General features: G+C 42.1%; 1 protein-coding gene across 1 annotated transcript; it reads left to right on the top strand.

Moving 5' to 3' along the window:
- The first annotated feature begins 4,536 nt into the window (after positions 1-4,536).
- On the top strand, positions 4,537-15,277 carry IFIT5 (interferon induced protein with tetratricopeptide repeats 5). The gene is made up of 2 exons (XM_024563422.4): positions 4,537-4,776; positions 13,675-15,277. The coding sequence occupies exons 1-2, from the start codon at positions 4,772-4,774 to the stop codon at positions 15,116-15,118; spliced, it is 1,449 nt and encodes a 482-aa protein (XP_024419190.2). The 5' UTR covers positions 4,537-4,771; the 3' UTR covers positions 15,119-15,277.
- The last annotated feature ends 5,627 nt before the right edge of the window (positions 15,278-20,904 follow it).

Genomic DNA, 20,904 nt, shown 5'->3' with positions numbered 1-20,904 from the left:
TGGTAAAAAGGAAAGGAATTTTTTAATTAAAAGTTATACAGATTTAGAATAATGGAGGAATTCTGCCATTAAATCTCACTCCCTTTAGAAACAAAGATGTACCCACAAACACAGTCCTACCCTCACCCCCTTTGCCTAGTCAGGCCAGTCTCAGAGCATGCCAGTCAGAAGTACCACCTTCCAGATGAAAAAACGAGAAGTCTGCAGCTCACTTTCCCCAGTTCCTCGCAGTAATCTGTGCTTGGCTGGGTAGGTCTCCTGTGGTTCCCAGCATCATCAGCTGTGTCACCCTGATCTCCAGTTCTTAATCCAAAACTGGGTGGCACCTCCTCATGACCCGCCAGACAAGAGTCCTTTTACCCCCTACCTACCACCATGGTCCCGGAAGGGTCCCACATTGTCCCCATCCCCATGGTCGCCCACCTGTTTGTTTAAATCCCATCCTGGAACCCCATTTCTGACTCCTCCCACACTGGGTTACACCTGCCAGGAGTCTGGTCTCTTTGGCCTTTCTCACCTGCCATGGTTAGTCAGTCACAGCAGCCACCTCCAAGCTGCTCTCCCAAGCGCAGGAAGCTCCTCTGGCTACATTGCATCACGGGTTAGAGTCACGCCCATCTCCCTGGCTGCAAGCAGGCACATGTTTTAATATTATTAAAACACCGGCCAAGTTTTTCAGATGCATCCTATTACAAAATTAGTATCAACAGAGCCATACTTCCTCCAGAGACTCAAGGGCAGGGGTGTCCAAACTTTTGGCATCTCTGGGCCACACTGGAAGAATTGTCTTGGGCCACACATTAAGTACACAAACACTAATGAAAACTGATGAGCAAACAAAAAGGTCCATGTATAATTTTCATGATATCCGCCACCACAGATAAGCAAGAAAGTCCCCACATAATAACCCTAATTGTACAGTGGCCCTTTCAATAATCTTTTAAAATAGTTGAGCAGGTCCCAAGTTTGTGATCACTAATATAGAAAATGTACCTACTAAGTAATAAAACTTAGTATAAAACTTAGTAATAAAACGAAGTAATGTTTTAAGTAAATTTACGATCTTGCATTGGGCTGTACTCATAGCCATCCTGGGCCGCATATGACCCGTGGGCTGCAGGTTGGACACCCCTACTCCAGGGGATAATCCTTTTGTATATTAACCAGCTTCTAGGCTCTTTGTTTCCTTGGTGGGGACCCCTAAGTCCATGAGAATACAACTCCCCAAGGAATTTTCAGGAATACTGGGCTGGGTTTTGGATTACTACTGAAATTTTATAGGAATTGGAGTGAACAAAATCTATATTACTGAGGGGAGGTATAGAGTTACATAGGAACAAGCTTCCCAACTTTCTTATCACTAAAACAAGAGATCTGTTAGATTTCACCAAAACAGTACCTTAAAGTGCTCGTGCTTGGGAAAGGAGGCCGTGGGGTGCTAAGTCTAACCACTATCAACTCTCCCAGAGTCAGAAATATTAAAAGTAAATAATTGTTGAACTGGTCGATTCTCTTGACTATTAGGCAGCTCTTCCCAGATATTGCTGTGCATCATTTGCACCCAGAAAGCAGAGCTCGTTAATGCAAAGTGAGTCTCTAGATTACGTAATATATTCATGTGATATGTGTTTGACAATCTCCAGAGATCACGGTTACTTAGTGTGTTTCATCACCTGATACCATCTCTTTGCCCCATCCTTCCCAACTCGACAATACATCTCTACACTTGCCAGAGCTCAGTAAAATTAAAGTGTGGGATAGCCTGGGTGCTTGCAGACAGAAAAATTCAGAAAAATAGATGCTATTTGGTATTGAAAATACTATTGTCAAATTTACACAGGAGGAGATCCAGGCATTATTACCAAGAGGCCTCTTTAAATGGATAGCTGAATTTTAGGTGCTTGTCACTCCCATGTAAATGACTGACCACCTCAGTTGTCCTTATTTAGAGTTCCCACCACACAAGAATTTCTCCAAGAGCCCAGGGGTCAGGGCCTGCCACAGCTCCTGCCATTCACTGCTGTGATAGTTATCCCAGCCCAGGTCTTTGCTATAATTGCTATCTACACACTATCGCAGGCTCCAGCTCCTTGGCGATCATCACCCTGCCTGCCAATGTCTCCATTCTCATCATGCTGCTGAAACTGCATTGGGACTCAGGACCTCTACCCTGTGTACTGCAGCTCAGATTCCTCACCCTCGGTGTGTGTGCATAGCTCTGTATCTTGTCCCCCAGCCAAACCAAATGAGATACAGACACCTCCACTCTGGAGTCCCATGTGGAAGGGGGTATGCCTTCTCTGACATTTTCCTCGATGTCCATCCTTTCTTTCATCCAGGCCTTTTCCTGAATTCCAGTACCACTTCCAACGTCACCTCTATTCAACTATTCCTCTCTTACCTAAGTCCACCTCCTATCTCTTGCAGGCTGTGCTGTGAAACAGTAATTTTTTTTTTAAATTAGGCATATATGTGAGGGTGATTTTCAACTTACCTCATAAGAAAGAAGAGTAGGATTCTGCCTCTCAGGGCAAAAAGAATTTGCTTTTGGCAACAGCTGGAGACAATGTCAGTTGTCACACTGCAGCTTCTACTGACATCTAGTGGGTACGTGCAAGGATACCGCATACACATCTTCAGTGCACGGTACTGTTTGCCACCACAGAGGGTTATCCAGCCAGTCTCAGTACCAAGGCTGAGACTCTGACTTCCACCCATCTCCTGGAGGAGTTATTGGAACAGTGTTTATTCTGAAACTTGAAGAGTAGCTACCTGTTACTTAAGTTTGTTTCCCAAGGAGATTTTGATCAGTTGCCACGTTTTACTTTTCATTTCCCCTTTTCTCTAGTTGCTGGTTTTTACATGTTTATAAGAAGAAATTCAAAAGACAATACACTATTGATTTGCCCAAGAACCCACTCAATCCAAAAGTCTGTGAAAAAACAAAAGAAAGATTGATAGTAAAATTCCAGCTAGTGATTTCAGCATGTTCAACACCCACTCAACCGTCAGGTCTTTGCTTCTTTTCAATACTGAAAATGCATATCTCTTTAAAATTTTTATAGATGGCTGTTGTCTTTCTGAGCTTGAATTTCTAAAACATATAAGTAGATAACTAGGAGGGGTTTTTTTCCCTTTGATTTTTACCATTGATTGTTACTCGTTATCCATTTAAACCTTAATAAGCAGAGACGTTCTCTTGTCCCACATACAGCTGAGAGAAAGGAAGGGAAAAAAATAGGAACAAGTACGAAAAAACACCATCCAGACAATGGAGATTGTTTCAAACACTGGAGCTCTATTAAATTTTCCTACATCCTTGGTAAGAAGAAAATTCTGGGTTTATTTTTCTACTGAAGCCATTCAGTATCTTTTCTAAAATGTGGTTTCCTACTTAAGATAAATATCACAATAGCCTGCAAGCACCACCCACACATTGCCTCCCTGACCTCGTATCTTACAACATTTCCCTGCTTCCTCCCCTCGAAGCACAACATCCCAGGCTGGCCAACTATGGCGCTCCTACCTCCAGGCCTTTATGCTTACTGTTTCCCCTGCCTGGCACACACTTCCCCACCCCCAAATCCACTCACTTACCATTCATTCGCTCAACTGCACTTTCTCAGCGAAACTTTCCCTCACCCACATACGAATAGCAGCAAAACACCCTGAACTCCTGCACTCCTTATGGTCTTTGTTGTTGTTGTTTTCGCCATAGAACCATCTGACATATAATGCTGTTTGTTCTTTATGTTCACCTCACACACTAGACAGGTCTAATTACACAAAGGTAGATCCCTTGCCTGTTCTATTCATTGCCATTATCAACAGTGTCTGAACAATATGTGTGGCTCTTAGCAGTTTTTCAAGAACATTTATTAAGTGAGTGATTGAAGTCAAAAGGGACAAAAATTTTAGTGTATGGATATTTGGCTTTTTCTGCTTCGATTGCCAATACCAACCCCATCTTTCCTGGACCTATTGATTACAGGAAGCACTTTAGGCAAGGACACGGAAGGTAAACACTATACAATCGTGAGTGAGGGTGTATACTCCCCTCTACAAAGCTTTTCGCCAGTACCTACCAACATTTAAAATACATATACATTTTGACCCAAAAGTTTATCTAAATTTCCCCAATGGGAATAACGGCACAGATGCACATCACTGCAATGTTGTCTATTGAACGAAGACTGGAATCAGATACTTCAGTTTCAGCTTAGGATGCATAAAGCTGGAAACAGTATCACTGCCACTCGTTCTACAAAAATAACAGTGAACCATCTCCTCTCATTTCATTCAAATAATAATAATTTTTTTAAAAAAGTTAATTGCGTGGCCTGAAGACTCAGGGAAACCAAGGTCCAGAGGCCCAGCAGCAAATCCAACTCTAAACGACCCAGTGGTCTGCAGAGATCTTCCTGCAGCCCCTGAGTCCAGCTCCAGAACGGGGTGGGGACATTCCCACTCATCCCTTCCAGCAAGTTTCCGTTTCCAGGAGCTGGACTCCGCCTAGTCGGGGTCAGATTCACTTTTGAGTTTCCTTTTCCCGCTCCAGTCCTGCCTTTAACAAAGACAAACGCCCTGGCACCGGCCTAGCGCAGCGCTGCAGCCCTGTAGGAAGCGCGGCCCGCCCATCGGCCCCCCTGCGCACACGCACAGGCTTTGCAGCTCCGCGCCGGGCTCCGCAGCGCAGCATCCCGGGCGAGGAGACACCCCGAGGGGACTGCGGACCGCCGCCTGCCAGGACGACCCGCGGAGCCCAGCCACCATGAGGTAAGGGCTTTTCCCCGCTTCTGCACCCGAATTCTGCGTAGGCCTTTGTTTCAAACCGATATGCTTCTTTTATTCCGTTTCCAACGCAGCGCTGCTGCGGCCCATCGCGAGGCCGAGTACCACGCACCGAGCAGCGCAGCCAGGCGGCTGGGTTGGGACGCTCCCTGGGAGCCCTGTCCAGATCCCGGGCCTCTGAAATCGGGCCTGTAGGGGAGGGTGTGCCAACGGACCCCTCCCCGGACTCCCGATCCTCCTCGGCGTCCGCACTCGGGGCTTTGGGCCGTGGGTCCAGGCGACGCGCTCCAGAAGCTTGGCCTCTCCCTGCGGCCGCCGCGGTGTCTACGTGGCACAGGTCTCCGCAGGCCCGTCGCCTTCTCCGCATCCCAGCTCCGCAGCTGCCATTCCCTGGCTTTGGCAGGCGCGGTTTGGCCGCAGCTCAGGCTGCACGTTGGTCTGCTACTGCCATTTTGCCTTTCTGATTTCTGGGTCTGAGTTCTTCCCTTCCGCGAGCTACCTTTGATTCACGTACAGATTTTCATTGTTCCACCCAATCCGCTATTTTATGAGGATGTCTTTATCCGTCTCCTTTACTAAGTTATGGCGATGGTGCCTTTTTCTCCCCCTTTTTGCTATCTCCGGGGCTAGCATCCCGCCCTGTACGTGTTTAATGAACCATTTGCATTTAATAATCTGAGGAGTGAGAGGTTAAGATCTGAGCTCGTGAAGCAGATAATAACCCTTTGTTCCACTAGTTGGGTGACGCAAGGCAAAGTTTTTTAAAATCTGTGAATCTGTTTCTTATCCGTAAAAAATTAATGGCACCGATCTCTCAGGACTGTGGAAAGGGTTAATTAGACTGCTTAGCAAATAGTATTTGACTATTATTAGAGGTAATAATAGTAATAAGTCCCTAACCTGTAATGTTTGTAAAAAGGGAGGGAGGTATCAGAAGGGCCTGAAGAAACGAGGAGGAAAAGGGGGCGCACCATGTATGTATGCACGTAGGGCGTGGTGGCAGAGGGGTGAACCCCACTGGGAAGTGTCTCCCAAGGACGATGAAAGACTGCATCTTCCTGGAAAAAAAATACGGAAAGATAAATGTAGCGTCTTTAGATATAATAGCCTGTGTCTGCCGGCTTTCCAAAGTTAACAAATTAAGTAGACAAAGTTTAAAAAGTAAAACTTCTTAGGACCAGCCAGTGGGCAGCGCACGTCAGCGGCCGACTGAATGCCCCTTTCAGATCTCACGTCCACGTTGGTAATACCCCAGACAGCCCTCCCCACCGTCTTTGGGCTGCGCGGGCAGAAACCCTCAGATTGGAGGCCAATGTTCATTTCACTCTGTGGTGATCTCGCCAGGCTAGTAAGGACATGGTAAGTCTTGCCCAGGATTTTGGTGCAGCTACACCAGAAAAAGGACCAAATACCAGGGGGGAATCATGCCTTGTTTCCCAGTGAGAACCACAGGAAACAGTTCAAAACCTATTTTCAAAATCCAAACATGGAGCCAGACAGAGAGCATGCCAAGATAAAAAAGACAGAAGAGGGAAGACTGAAGCAGGAAAGGTTTGGAGCCATTAGCAGGAAGGGAAGAACTACCAGGAACTCCTTCATCTGAAATTCAGGTGCTTTTTGTGCTAAGCCTACACCTCTGGATTCGACATGCCAGAAGCTACCAGTAGGTAACTTCATTCATTCATTCAACAAATATTTATTTATTGAGCTTCTATTATATGCCTGGAATAATAGATGGTAGGGACACAGAGGTGAAAAAATCAGAATAAGGTCTCTCGTCTCATGGGGCTTACATTTAAATGGGGGAAATAGAGAAACAGATAAGTGAGTAAATAATGGATATAACTCAGAAAACATCAAGAGCTATAAGGAAAATAAAAGTGTAATGGCCTAAGAGAGGTATCTAGAATGGAGGAGGCTGTTTTGGATAGCTTTGCCTCGGGCAGCCTCTTAAATAGGGAATATTTGAGCTGACTAACAGGAAAGAGGGAGTCACTCAGAGATTTAGGACCAGAGCACTCTAAACAGAATAAAAACAACAGGTATAAAAGACCTTGAATTTGGTATGCTCAGGATAGGAGGAAGGTCACTATGTTTAAAACGGTGAATGAGGAGGGAGAGTGGTAGGAGAGAAGGTTGGATGGGTAGACAGGGCAAGCTCCTTTGGGGACTTGCAGGACGTGCCTGGATGAGTATCTAAGGGTGCTGGGAAGCCATTTGGAGATTTTAAGACATCATCTGGTTTATTTTTTGAAAAGTTTACAAATACTATATGGGGACCAGGAGTGGAAGCAGGGAGACCAGATTCTCGCCCCAGGGCAAAGGAAAGGTAATTGTGGATTAGACAGTAAATAGCAGTGGAAATGAAGAAAAGTGGGTGGATTTACGATGTATCTGGGTGGTAGAATTAACAGGACTTCCTACTGGATTTGGATGAAAGGGTGAGAGAAGAGGAATCAAAGATTACTCAAGTTATTTGACCTGTGGAATTAAGAGATGCCAAACAAAGTGGGAAAGGCTGGGGGGTGGGGGGGAACAGATTCAAGGGACCCAAATTTCTGTATTGGATAGGTTTATTTGAGGTGCCAATTGGACTTCTAACTGAATATGTGAACTAAAAAATTAGGTAAGTCTAGAATTCAGGGAATAGGTTAGAGATAGAATAATGACTTTGGAAGGACATCAGCGTATACAACAGAAAGTCTTTAATTGGATTGTGGGGGAAATGTTTTAATTCACTTATTTTAATAATAATGATAATTATATCTTTGTTAACTAAGATTCTTGTGCTTCCTTTGGATCACTTTTAACATATTATTACTCAGCTCTCTTGTTTGAGAGCATCACTAATCATCCCCAAATAAATACTTCCGCCAGTCTCTATCTGAAACACTCTATGAAGCACATCCTGGTGAGAAGTAGCTCCATCTCAAAACACTTCCAACAAAGTGGAACGTTATGACTTTTAGGGCTCATATTTAAAATTGTCTTCTTAGTCTGCGACATTAAAATATCTGGTGTGGTTTTCCCAGTGGTCAGTCACAAAACCTTCTACCTGTTCTTTAAGCTGCTCTGGAATCCCTTCCTGTTTTCTCTTTGGGTCTTCCTGAGGCAAAGCGAATTTTACATACATGAGATATATTCTGTGTCTTGAAGCCAACTGTTCTCAAAAACAAAAAACAAAAAACAAACCCCCCAGTCTGTGTATCAGAGGTGGCGTACTATAATGGTTGAAAGGCATAGCTTTTGAATCAACCACTTTATATCTGTGTAAACTTAGATCTGTTATTTATTTATTTTCAGATAACAATCATTTATTATTTCTCACAAGTTTGCAAGGGTTTTTTTCATTTTTTTTTTTTATTGTCCAAGTACAATTGTCTCCTTTTTCCCCTCTCCACTCCCTCCCATCCCCACCTCCCGCCCTCAATCCTGCCCCCCTTTGGCTTTGTCCAGGTGTGCTTTATACAGGTTCCTTGATGACCCTTCCCCTTTTTCCCCCATTATCCCTCCCCCCTCCCCTTGGACATGTTATTTAAACTGTCTGCCAGTCCTCATCCATAAAATTGTGAAAATAATAAAACATTTTTATAAAAATAAAATGTAATTGGTGTAAAGTGCTGGCACACTGCCTGGCATGTAGTAAACCATCAGTGAATGGTGGCTTTAGTTATTTGTATTTTTTTGAGTACTCATATGATTCTAGACAGTATCTAAGATCTGGCACAAATAATGCCCCTTTTTATTATAAAATCATAAGCATATAATTCTGTAACATAACAGTATCACACTCAAGCACACCATGTAACATTTTAGGTGACCTGTTAAATTAAAACTATAAATTATTACACCCATATTATTGCCCTACTAACCACACTCCAGCAGGTGTTACTTCTGCTGGACCTTGTAATATAAATAGTATATTTTTATACTATTGAATTGAATTTGCAGTGAACCCAGGTCATAGGCATAAAGTTGTTTTCAAATATAACCTTGTTTACCATTTAATTTACCTCTTCACCTTGAATAAAATAGCAGAATTTCAAATTAAATGAGAACTCTGACCTGTTGGGCGTGAGGCCTTTTCATCCATTAAGCCCTGAGGCCCAGTGTCTCGTCTGGTACAGCAGCCACCAGCGCTGTGTGGCTGTTAAGGCTAACTCAAGTAATAAAACTGAAGATTCAGTTTCTGCATTGTTAGCTGCATTTCAAGCCATCAGTGGCCATGTGTGACTAGAGTCTACCGTACTGTACAACACAGGTAAGAACATTTCCATCATGGCAGGAAGTTCTATGGGAAAGCTCTAGTCTAGAACCTGCAATCACTCAAATGTGGGGCCAGTATATATGGCATGTGTGTATTTTTATACACAAACAGAAAGAGAATAAATACGGAAAAGTTTAAGAAATTGAAATTAACAATAAGCTAATTTAAATGCCTACTGAATATAATATATGAAGTCACCTATTAATGTTCACATTTAGCATTTATAAAAATTGGAAAACATTTTGCAGGGTAATTAGATTATAAATATGAAATGGCTTTATTTTTCCAACCACTACTAATAATTTCACAATTAATCCAGTTCTCTAATTTTTTGTCACTTTTGGATACTAGGATAGCTCCTTTCCAATTCCTAAAGACTCAGTCCAATTCAGTTTAATCTCTTCTTTGATTCAAAGCACTCTCTCCTCCTTTCCAACCCCCAGCGAATATTTATGTAAATGCTACGAAGAACAGGAAAACGTGATAGGCTAGACTTCAAGTTGACTGGCAAGGTGGCGGTGCAGCTTTACCTGAGATAGGCAGGAGTAGGCCTCTTCAGAGAGCTGAGATTTGAGCCCTAGCATTCTCTTAGGAAGAGTTCCTAGAGTAAGGGAATGAAAAGAAGGTACAGCTACGCTGAGGTGGGTACGTACTTGGCATAAGAAATAATAAACCATAGAGGTTTTTTAAAGGCCAGTATGGCTGGAGTGCAGTGTGAGAGAGGAAAGTGGTGTAGAATGAGGCTTGAGAGTAGACACGGGCCGGGTGATGACAGGCATAGCGACCATGGTTAGGAGTTGGGTCTGGAGATGAAAATGTGAGTATAAACAATAAGTAGCTTCACCTCTGCTTGATATCCCACCTGGCTTGGAATTGTGCCCCTCTCTCCCAGAAGCGTTATTTTCTCCATCAATACTGGATCGTTCCCACTGGCATATGATTAAGTCATTAAAAATATCATGATTAAATTTTTTACACTTCTCCCAGCCCCCCTCCAGCTGCAGCTGTATTTTTCTACTCCCTCCATAGTAAAATTCCTTGTGAAGAGAGACCCATAGTCCCCATATCCGCTTTGTCACCTCTCGTTATTCCCTCACCCAACTCTAGTAATGTGTCCACCCCTACCACTCCAGAAAAACACTTAGCTAGGCCCCCGCAACTCTACTCCTGCCAAAAAAGCGATCTCTTCGGTTCTAACCGCTTAGAGTCATTTTACACATTGAATTTCTCTTTCTTGAAATAAACCTTTTCTTCCTCAGGCTTTCATGACACAGGTTTCTTGAAGTTTCTGCCCCCTCACGGACGATTCTTTCCTGGTCCTTCCACTCTGCTTGGCAGCTTAGTTTTTGACCTTCTCCTCTGTTTGTGCTCATCCCTAAGGTTAATCTCATTCTAGATCTCATGGTGTTAAAGTCCATCCGCATGCCCATGACTAGGGTTTGTGTCCCAAGTTCTAACTTCACGCCTCCTCATCTCCAGAATTTTCCTCATTAGTATCCAGCTTCATACTCGACATTTTCACTTGACTGTCTAATAGACATCTCAGAATTAGCATTTCCAATAATCCTCTTGATTTATCTACTCAGCCCCTGAATTCAAAAGCATAGGAATCATCCTTGCTTCTGTCTTCCCCTCATGGCCCTCACCACACCCAGTCCATCGGAAAGACCCATCAGCTCTGCCTCAAACTGTAACCATCCAGGCCTTGCTAACCCGCTACTACAGCCCGAGTGTAAGCTTGTATCATCTCTCCTTGGAGTCCTTCAACAGCTACCGTCTTGTCTCTTTCAGGGAGATTTGCTCTGGCCATGCTGCATAAATTTTAACTACCTCCCAGACACTCTGCCAGCCACCCACTTCCCTCCCAGCTTTATTTTTCTCCTTCACACTCATTACCATCTCACTTACTCTATATTATCATTTATTTTTTGGTCTTTTTATGGGACACCCCACCCCCTGTTAGAAAATGTAAACTTCACAAAGTCAGGATATTTTTTTGTTTTGTTCACTGCTGTATCCCCAACACTTAGAACAGTGCCCTGCATATAGCAGGCTCTTGACAAAAATTTGCTGAATAAATAGCTTTCCTACTAGTTTCCCAATTTCCTCTCTTGACCTTCTATCATCCATTCTCCAAAGAGCATCCAGAAGGACTTTTTAAAGCCTAACTCAAACATTTTCATTTCCCTACTTAAAATTTTTTCTCCAATGGTTTCCCATTACAATTACAGTGAAACTTAAACCATCTGCCCCTGCCTACTACTTCCTCCTCATCTCTTGCTACTCTCCTTTTTGTTTATGCTTTAGCTGCACTTTCTTCCCTCCCCCTGAACACTCCGGATTTGTTGCCACATCAGGGCCTTTGCACTCGCTGAGATACCTCAGCCCAAACCGCCGTTTCTAACCTCAGCATTATTGACATTTTGGACGGGATCATTCTTGGTTGCTGGGGCTGACCTGCCTGTCACAGGGTATTTAGCAGTATCTCTGGTCTTGCTCCTATACATGCTAGTAGCCATTCCTTCTGTGGTGGCAATCAAAATTGTCTCCACACATGACCAAGGGTCCCCTGGGAGGTAAGAGCACCCTGGTGGAGAAGCACTGGCTTGGACCATTCTGCCCTCAGATCTTTCATGACTGCCTCCTTTTCATCGCTGAGATCTTACTTAGCTGCCCCCTTTTTACAAGGGCTGCTCCTTGATAATCATAACTGAAGTACCCCCCCTAGCACCAGCATGTAATCCCATTTCTCTGATTTTTTTTCCTTCTCAACACTTATTACTATCTGGAATTATGTTGTCCATTGATTTGTATACATGTTTATTTTCTGTAAGTGCCTTCTGTTCCTTTCTCCTCCCGAATGGAATTACCATGAAGAAGGGGCCTTTTTCTGTCTTGCTCACTACTATATCCACTACAACCACAATGCTGCCTCGCATGTATGATATGAGGTGATCAGTAAATGGCCATTCATGGAAATATTACTGTAGTTCCCATAAGCATTTATACAAACACATTCACATTGCACACACAGGGGGAGCTCCTGTGTGCAGCGGAAAAGGAAATGCACACTATATACTGTTCATCCCATAAGGAGAGCATTTCCCTCTTTGAGAGAAACCCTAAGTAATTTTTGTACATGTCTTGTGACCTTTAATTATGGCCAACAGTAGCTTTATTTCCTGTTGCCTCACCATCACCATCAGCCAAAGAAACAAACACTTAACACTAGGTATATTAATGAGGACTTGGTCAGCTGCACGCAGTAGAAACCCAACTCAAAGTGGCTTCAGCAAGAAGAGAGAGGGATTACTTGCTTTCTAAGTAAACAGAAGCCCGTGGGTAGATACGGTGATCCAGGCAAGACTGAATCTGGGTGTTCAGTGAGTAGCGTTGGCCGTCTGTCTTTTTTCCTGTCTAAGCTCTGCTTTCCTCTATGTGCGATTCTTTCTCAGGCAGGCTCTTCCTAAGAGTCTGGAAAGATGGCCACTCCAAGCTTATCTTCTACCAGTTTAAAATTTTTACAAGAAAGAGAGATTGTTTCAGCAAAGTCCCATTTTAGCAAAATTCTACTTTTCATTCTTTAAATAAATCACTAGGACCCAGAAATGGCTGGAATACCTGTGCCTTCACACAGACCGGAGGGAAGGGGGGACACCTGTCTCAAATCACATGGACTCGGAGTAGGGTGAGAGGTTGTTCCACAGAGGAAAACCAAGAGAAGGGACCCTCCCCCAGTACCAGCCGCCGGCGGCCACACCGCTGGACTGTGGGCCCTTTCTGGATCACTTCCACGGAACTTTATCGCCGTGCGGAGTTGCGATTTACAGTTTCCGCTGTGCCTTGCACAAAGGGAGCTTAACAGATATTTGAATATTGAAGGAAAGGATAAGTGCATAATAGGTGTCAGCCTTTATTGTTGCCTACAACCCTGGGAGGTCAGAAGGATGTGGCACTCACATGAAAACCTACTAAGTTTTCTTTTGTGGTTTGTGCATTTTTCTCTAAATCTGGTACTGTCTTTCTCTCTCTCAAACATATGCTTTCCCCCATCTCTCACCATGCCTGTTCCTTTCTGTTTCTGTGCCTTTACTCTCTGAGGCTTCCCTCCCTCCCTTTCTCTTCCTTTCTTTCTTCTTCATAAATGATGTATTTGTGTAGTTTCTCTGTCTCCTTCAGTGTACTTCTGTTTCTTACTTCTCACCCTCTCTTTCTCTCTCCCTTCACTACTCATAACACAGAAATGAAATGTTTATAATTATTGACTATGTATATATTTATTGTTCTTAATGTTCAAGGCTAGTAAATCAAACATTTAAGTTTCCCTCTCTAAAAACAGGTGGTCCTTGTGGGACAGTGACCACCAAAACGAAATAGATATCCTGTAACATAGAATACACTGTCATCTCCAGAAATTTGCAATAATGAGAATTTAATGAAATATTCTAGGGCAGAACTGTATACAGAGGAAACCAGTGTGAAGTTATAGGAGCCTGTGTTTAACTATAAGATCAAATAAAAGATAGAATTGGTTATTAAGCAAAGAACGGTATTTAATGTTTTAAAATTGACTGTTTCCTTGATTCAGAAATTAAAAATGATTTTATCTTTGACAGCGAGATTCCTAAGGACTCCTTGAAGGCCGCTCTGTTGGAGTTGGAATGTCACTTCACATGGAATTTACTTAAGGAAGACATTGATCTGTTTGAAGTAGAAGATACAATTGGGCAACAGCTTGAATTTCTTACCACAAAATCGAGACTCACTCTTTATAACTTACTGGCCTATGTGAAACACCTAAAAGGCCAAAATAAAGATGCCCTAGAGTGCTTGGAGCAAGCAGAAGAAATAATCCAGCGGGAACACTCAGACAAAGAAGAAGTACGAAGCCTGGTCACTTGGGGAAATTACGCCTGGGTGTATTATCACATGGACCAGCTTAAAGAAGCGCAGAAGTATACAGACAAGGTGGGGGGCGTCTGCAAGAAAATGGCCAGTCCGTGTAACTACAAATTGGAGTGTCCTGAGACTGACTGTGAGAAAGGGTGGGCACTTCTGAAGTTTGGGGGAAAGTATTACCAAAAGGCGAAAGCAGCTTTTGAGAAGGCTCTGGAAGTGGAACCAGACAACCCAGAATTTAACATCGGCTATGCCATTACAGTGTATCGGCTGGATGATTCTGACAGAGAAGGGTCTGTAAAGAGCTTTTCTCTGGGCCCTCTGAGGAAGGCTGTCACGCTGAACCCAGATAACACCTACATTAAGGTTTTTCTGGCCCTGAAGCTTCAAGATGTACATGCAGAAGCTGAAGGGGAAAAGTACATTGAAGAAATCCTGGACCAGATATCTTCTGAACCTTACGTCCTCCGTTATGCAGCCAAATTCTACAGGAGAAAAAATTCCTGGGACAAAGCTCTGGAACTTTTGAAAAAGGCCTTGGAGGTGACACCAACCTCCTCTTTCCTGCATCACCAAATGGGACTTTGCTATAGGGCACAGATGATCCAAATCAAGAAGGCCACGCGCAACAGACCTAAAGGAAAAGACAAACTGAAAGTCGATGGGCTGATTGCATCCGCTATATTTCACTTCAAGGCCGCTGTGGAACGAGACTCTATGTTTGCATTTGCCTACACAGACCTGGCCAACATGTATGCCGAGGGAGGCCAGTATAGCAATGCTGAGGACATTTTCCAGAAAGCCCTCCGTCTGGAGAACATAACCGATGATCACAAACATCAGATCCACTACCACTATGGCCGTTTCCAGGAGTTTCACCGTAAATCAGAAAATACTGCCATCCACCATTACTTAGAAGCCTTAAAGGTCAAAGACAGGTCATCCCTCCGTACCAAACTGACAAGTGCTCTGAAGAAATTGGCTACCAAGAGACTTAGTCACAATGCTTCAGATGTGCAGAGTTTAAGTGCCCTGGGGTTTGTGTACAAGCTGGAGGGAGAAAAGAGGCAAGCCGCCGAGTACTATGAGAAGGCCCAAAAGATAGATCCAGAAAATGCAGAATTCCTTTCTGCTCTCTGTGAGCTTCGGCTTTCCGTTTAACTACCCATGCTAGGGAACCAGGTTTAAAGCTCTTCCCTCTATTTTGGGTTCTTATGTGCTCGTTTATTATTTTAATCCATTCATTACAGGGTCAATTTTTAGTGAATGGTCATTGTGTACCAGGCATCATGTTCAACACTTTATATACATTATGATGAATCATTTTCTGTTTTGTACTTTTTTAATTAAAATACCGTAGTTCATGAAGGAACAGCAACATTCCAGCTGTTGAACTTTTGAAAATGGCATGGCCATTATGACTGTACGCCTTTGATCTCTGCTATTTCAGATAATGTTCTGATTAAGTTTTGTCAAGTTTCCCATATTACTCATGCAGTGAGAATAATCCTACATAAATCTTTGACACCTAGGTCAGGAACACTGTTTCGGGGGTGCAAAATTATGTAGAATACAAAAGATGGAATCTTCCAGCTACCGCTGTTCGCACTTCGATGAGGATATTTAACCATTAACCTAAAGAATCCTCTTTGTTGGAAGAACAAAGTTCATAATAAAAAGTTTGTCATCTCTGATGACTGCAATAAAAAAAAAAACTAGAACATGAGAAAAAAAGATTTCTTCAAATACAGGACTTTAGGGACCCATGAAAAATCAGCAGTATTATCTCCCAAAATGTTCAATAAGTAGCTAGAAACAGTTATGAGGAAAAAAATGAAGAATGGAAAATCATTAGTCTCAAGTTTCTCTGGTTCTTTAACTAGAAGAATAAACTTAAACTGAATCAAGATGGAATTTTAATTTTCCCAATTAGAACTGCAGTATTTTTAGGTTATAATAATTGAGAAAGAAAGCAGACTAATTAAGAAATTGGAAAGATAAGCAAATGTGTAAAGTAAAAGTCCCTAGTCTAGTGATTTAATTTTGGGTCTGGACTGGGTAGAGTTCTCATACCCCTAACTTCTGGCCTTTGGTTAACTGTTTTAGAATTCCAGGTTACTTCTGTGAAGCTTTTTCTTTTGTCCGAAGTTTTCAGATTGACATGTTTTCCTGTAGATCCTCCAGGAATAGGTAAGCCCAGCTTTCGGTTTTAATATCCACCGTGAAGGGTTACTGTTGAAGGGCTTTAATCCCAAGGGACTTTTTAAATTGGGATGTTGTTAAAAGTGGCTTTTCTAATGTTTCTTTTCTTATATTTACCACCAGTATTAGTGGAAAAGTGTGCCATGTTATTTAATTCTCTATACCTCCAATGTAGCTCTTAATGTGTGTGCGTGTTTTAATTTTTGTTGCTATTTTTATTTTTTTATTTCTATTATGGTTTTGATTATTATACAAGTACTGAATTATTATTGAAACATTTCAAACAATGCAGACGTGTATGAATTTAAAAATAAGCGCACTCCCCTCACCCTACCCCAATTCTCTACCCCCGAGGCAAACTGTTAACAACTTGATTTGTACCTTTCCAGATAGCTTTTCTGTGCACAAACATACATATATACTGCAATGTAGCTCATGAATTAAATTTTTTTTAATGTTTGTTTTACTTAAGTCCCTGCTGTTTTGTTTATTTTGCTCATTTTATTTGTTTATTCAAGAAGGAAAAACAAGGAAGGGAAGGATCTTTACTTAAGTACTTTAGAAATTCAGGACTAGAATATTTTATTGGCAGAAATCACTTTCCCTCACTGGGTATAATGTTGTAATCAAGGTTCTGTTCCCAAGGAGGCATTTGACATGCAGTAAAATACAGTTATGGTATCAAAACAAACATATAACTATAAGCCTTGATATCTAAATATTAGACTTTGAAGTCTATGAAATGATTTTAAAATTTAGCAGATATTAAAATAATGAAATATATAAGAAGTCAAAACATGCTAAGAAAGTATAAAATTAGCACATGACAAACAACTATAAATACTGAGCTAAAAGTAATGTTTATAATAACTTTAAGTTTTGTCCATAATTTTATTTATCTTCCTAAAATTTATAATTATTTAGAAATAATTTCATAGACTCTTGGGTTTAAAAAAGACCTCAGAGTTCACCTTTATCAATTATCTTGATAATTGATAATTTTCTTCAATTTCTTGAATTACCTTCATAAATGATAATTTCACCTTTAGATAGTCCTTATTCTTAGAAATGTATTTCCTCCATTTAACTGAAGACTTATGGCCTGAAGTTTATATATTTTAGTCTGTCTTTAGGGACCTCGGAGATCTCATCTTTTTTAGACAAACCAAAAATATGCCCAGGGAAGTGGTTGTAGTTGCCCTTTGGGGTAACTTCACCGTTCTGTTAGAGGGGGGTGCCTGTTCCCAAATCCCCGCAGTGATCTTGGAAACTGTTCTGTTGAACAATACAGCTATGCTACCAGCCCCACAAAAGCTAACAAAAATCCCTTTGACAAGTGAATCAGCTGGCAGGAAAGCTGACTTCACAGTAATGGAGCTCTTAAACATATTTTCTGTCCTCTCTGGGTGCAGAACTAGTCTTAGCAGACGACCATGCTCTGTCTGCCAGAGTTTCAAAGGCAATGTAAGCAGTCACTGCCCCTTTCTAGGTTGAGTCCGTGAAGATTACCTCAGTTTAAGAAAAACTGCATAGACCCACAGAACTTTAGAATCAGGAGAACCCCGGGAAAATGCCTGCCCTAGCCAACTTTGATAAAAAAGTGGGGACCCAGGTTGGTGATGTGGCTCAAGATTTCACAACTACCTACTTTCTTCTTCTGGTTCAGCATCACTCTTCCCTGTTTGACAGTTCATCTGGTCATGATGTGATTATGTCTGCATGACATCACGCATGACACAGCAGGCCTGAGGGTGGTTCTCTTACAGAATGTGCTTTTGAGATTAAAGAACATGACAAATATAAAACATTAAAATGTGGCAAGTTCTTTTATGATCTGTAGGTTATAAGAAATGAGAATCCACTGGCCTGGAAAATTAGAGTAGTCTCCTTTGAGTAGTGCAAGAATAATAATTCGTAACCCTAACATGGGTGGCCATGAGAAGCACCTCTCAGATCTCCAGCAACAAGGATTATAACTGACTGAGGGTCCCGTCTGCTACCTGCTGACATCCATCGTTGCATTTGCTCTGAGGCCAGGCTTCCCAGCATGGCAGGGATATGAATTCAGGCCCTGACCTGGGAGATGCAGAAGTTCTCTGTCAGGTGCCTTGGGCTCAAGGATTCCCCACCAAGCTTGCCATATTTTCCTTACAATGCCATGGTGGTCTAAGATGCTTCTACCTAACCTTTCTTCCTTCTCTCTCTCCTGCGTCACAATCTGCTCCCGAGCCTCTCCCTGCCCCCTTCCATTTTCTCTCACAGGTGTTGCCCTAATAAATCTTTTATAATTAACACTATTTTGGTGTCTGCTTTTGGAGGTCAAATTAACTTACCTAGTGAAAGAAATGTAATTACATGATTCATTGGATGTAGGTTAAATAATCTTTACATATTATAAATGCCACTTATTATTTTTCAGCTTTTTGGATCAGTAATTATGGTTAAAGAACAGAACATAAATCTTTCCAACTTTGTAATATATGAGCTGGAAAAGAAAAGGGAGAAAGAGCTTAAGGAAAGGCTAGAGAACGAAAAATATCTTACAGAAAGGGAAGTCAAGAGATAGAGTTAAAACTTGGTAAAATAAAGTTTTATGTGGTAGTAATTAATTCTATTATTTGTGAAGTAAAAGTTGAACCATGACAATAAAAAATGGGAGGAATTGGGATGAGTTCTTTAAATTCAATAATTAATCCTCACTTAGCAGGAAATCAATAAAGTCTACATTAAATAGATGAAGAAAGGGCATTATAAGCACACCACAGGCACCCATTGCAGGTTGGGATAGCATCCTCCCCAAAACCTGACCTTTCTCCCTTTTTCCTTCCCCACAGAACAGCAGAGCTAGTTTATATTTAATGGCCACAACCTTTTATCACTTAACTTTCAGCTGTCACACTCCCCATTCTCCTCTCTCCTACTTCTCTCCCAGGACCATAATCTCTCATTCCTCTCCCATTCTCTTCTTAGCCAAGGTTCTCTGGATTAGTGAGATGTGATTTCTCTTCATTAGCTTATTTTTTTTCTTGTGAACAAGCCATCCCCATGGACCTTATCTTTCCCCAAGTAAAATTTTCACCTTCTCCGGCAGTTTCAGAGAAAAATTTGTTCATTAAGCATTTTGTTGTGCTTCACTTCAAGTGAATTTTAAAAACGTCATCTAATTACTCAGATGATGCACAGAATTGCGAGTATTCCCATGTCTGCTCTGAACCTAGGGTTCCCCTGTACGTGGGGAACTAGAATTCCCAGTGTCTCCTTTCATGCTGGTGTGTAGGCAGAGTAAGCAACAAAATAATGAAGATGAGATGTGTGTTCCTGGGAGCACACAGGTGCCTCGTGGGTAAACTGATGGACAAGCTTGGATTGCTGGCACTTGGATTGAACACGGAACTCACTGGCTTTTGTACTTCAGAAAGAGCCATCCCTACTTCAGAGGGCAAGAGGGAGAGGGTAAAGAGAGACGGACACACAGACGTTCAGAAGGAGCTTTGTAGACCAGTTCCCTCTATATACGTATGTCTCTCACCCCCAGATTGAAGCAGAGCCCTACAGAGAGGAAGTGCTGGTTCAGCCGCATCTATACATCCTAGTTCCATGTGAATAAGCATAGCGAATTCGTACATGGTATATAATATACATACCGGGTTTGCTAACTGCATTACATGTATTAAACATAAAATTCTCACAAAAGGCCTATAGATATGCATTCTTCTTATTTCTTTTTGCATATCAGTAAACTGAATTTTAGATGAAGACACACAGCTAATAAGAAGTAGGAAAAGTATTTAAACCCTGGAGTCTGGTGCTCAAATCTAGCATTTAGCCTCTATACAATGATTTCTAAATAGTCTTAAAATTTTGAATGAAGGATGTGGAAAGATAGGATCAGTCTTTATAGGACTTTCGAAGAATGCTACAAAGGATCACACAGAGCTCAGATACCCTACAATCATAGATCACCCAACACTTTTACATGGAGCCCTAAAACTCCCTGGGAAGAAATAGAAAAAGGAGCTAGTTGTCCGCATCAGCTGACCCTTGCTGCTCTGATTAAAGCTGCTTTGCAACCCCTGGAGAGAATGGTCTAAGAAATCAGGGCTCAATCTAAGGAAGAGGCTTGTCTCATGAGTTGGATGTTGGAAATCAGAGATTTGGAACATATTTCTCAAACCTACTCTGGAAGGCTGAGGAACCAGTAAACAAGAGCCAGGACATCCAGTCCATTTTCTTTAGGGGGAAGGATACATCTTCCGCGCACACACCATCCAGAATCAGAACTTTCACCCAGGCTGGAGAGCAGCACAAGAAGGCGAGGAAGGAGAGTGCCATGACACAGGTGACAACCAGGAATGGGCCAAGATCACCTGCCTCTTCACATCCCCTGGGTTTGCCTTGAGCTTCCAAGTCAGGGACTTTGGAAAGCGCCTCTGAGCCCCTAATTCCACTGAATATTAATTTAGTTTAAGAGTAGCTTCACCCCTCTCTACATGCTTTCCCTCTCCCATGCCACGTTAACTCCAGCAACCCCGTGCCCCAATCGCACCAAAACTAACCACAAAACATAAACCACAAAATAAAATTCATAGGTAATGTGTGTATAAAAACCCTTTACTGAGATTTCAGGAGAGAAGAATCTACAACTTAAAACTTATTAGATAATTCCTATTTTTCTTTTGAAAGAGTGCACACATAGAAGGAAAGAGGGAGAGGAGAGGGAAGGAGGAAGGAAAGGAAAGGGAAGG

Source organism: Desmodus rotundus, chromosome 4 (assembly GCF_022682495.2).
Source record: "Desmodus rotundus isolate HL8 chromosome 4, HLdesRot8A.1, whole genome shotgun sequence".
Lineage (NCBI taxonomy): Eukaryota > Metazoa > Chordata > Mammalia > Chiroptera > Phyllostomidae > Desmodus > Desmodus rotundus.
This window is presented reverse-complemented; position numbering and strand designations above follow the sequence as displayed.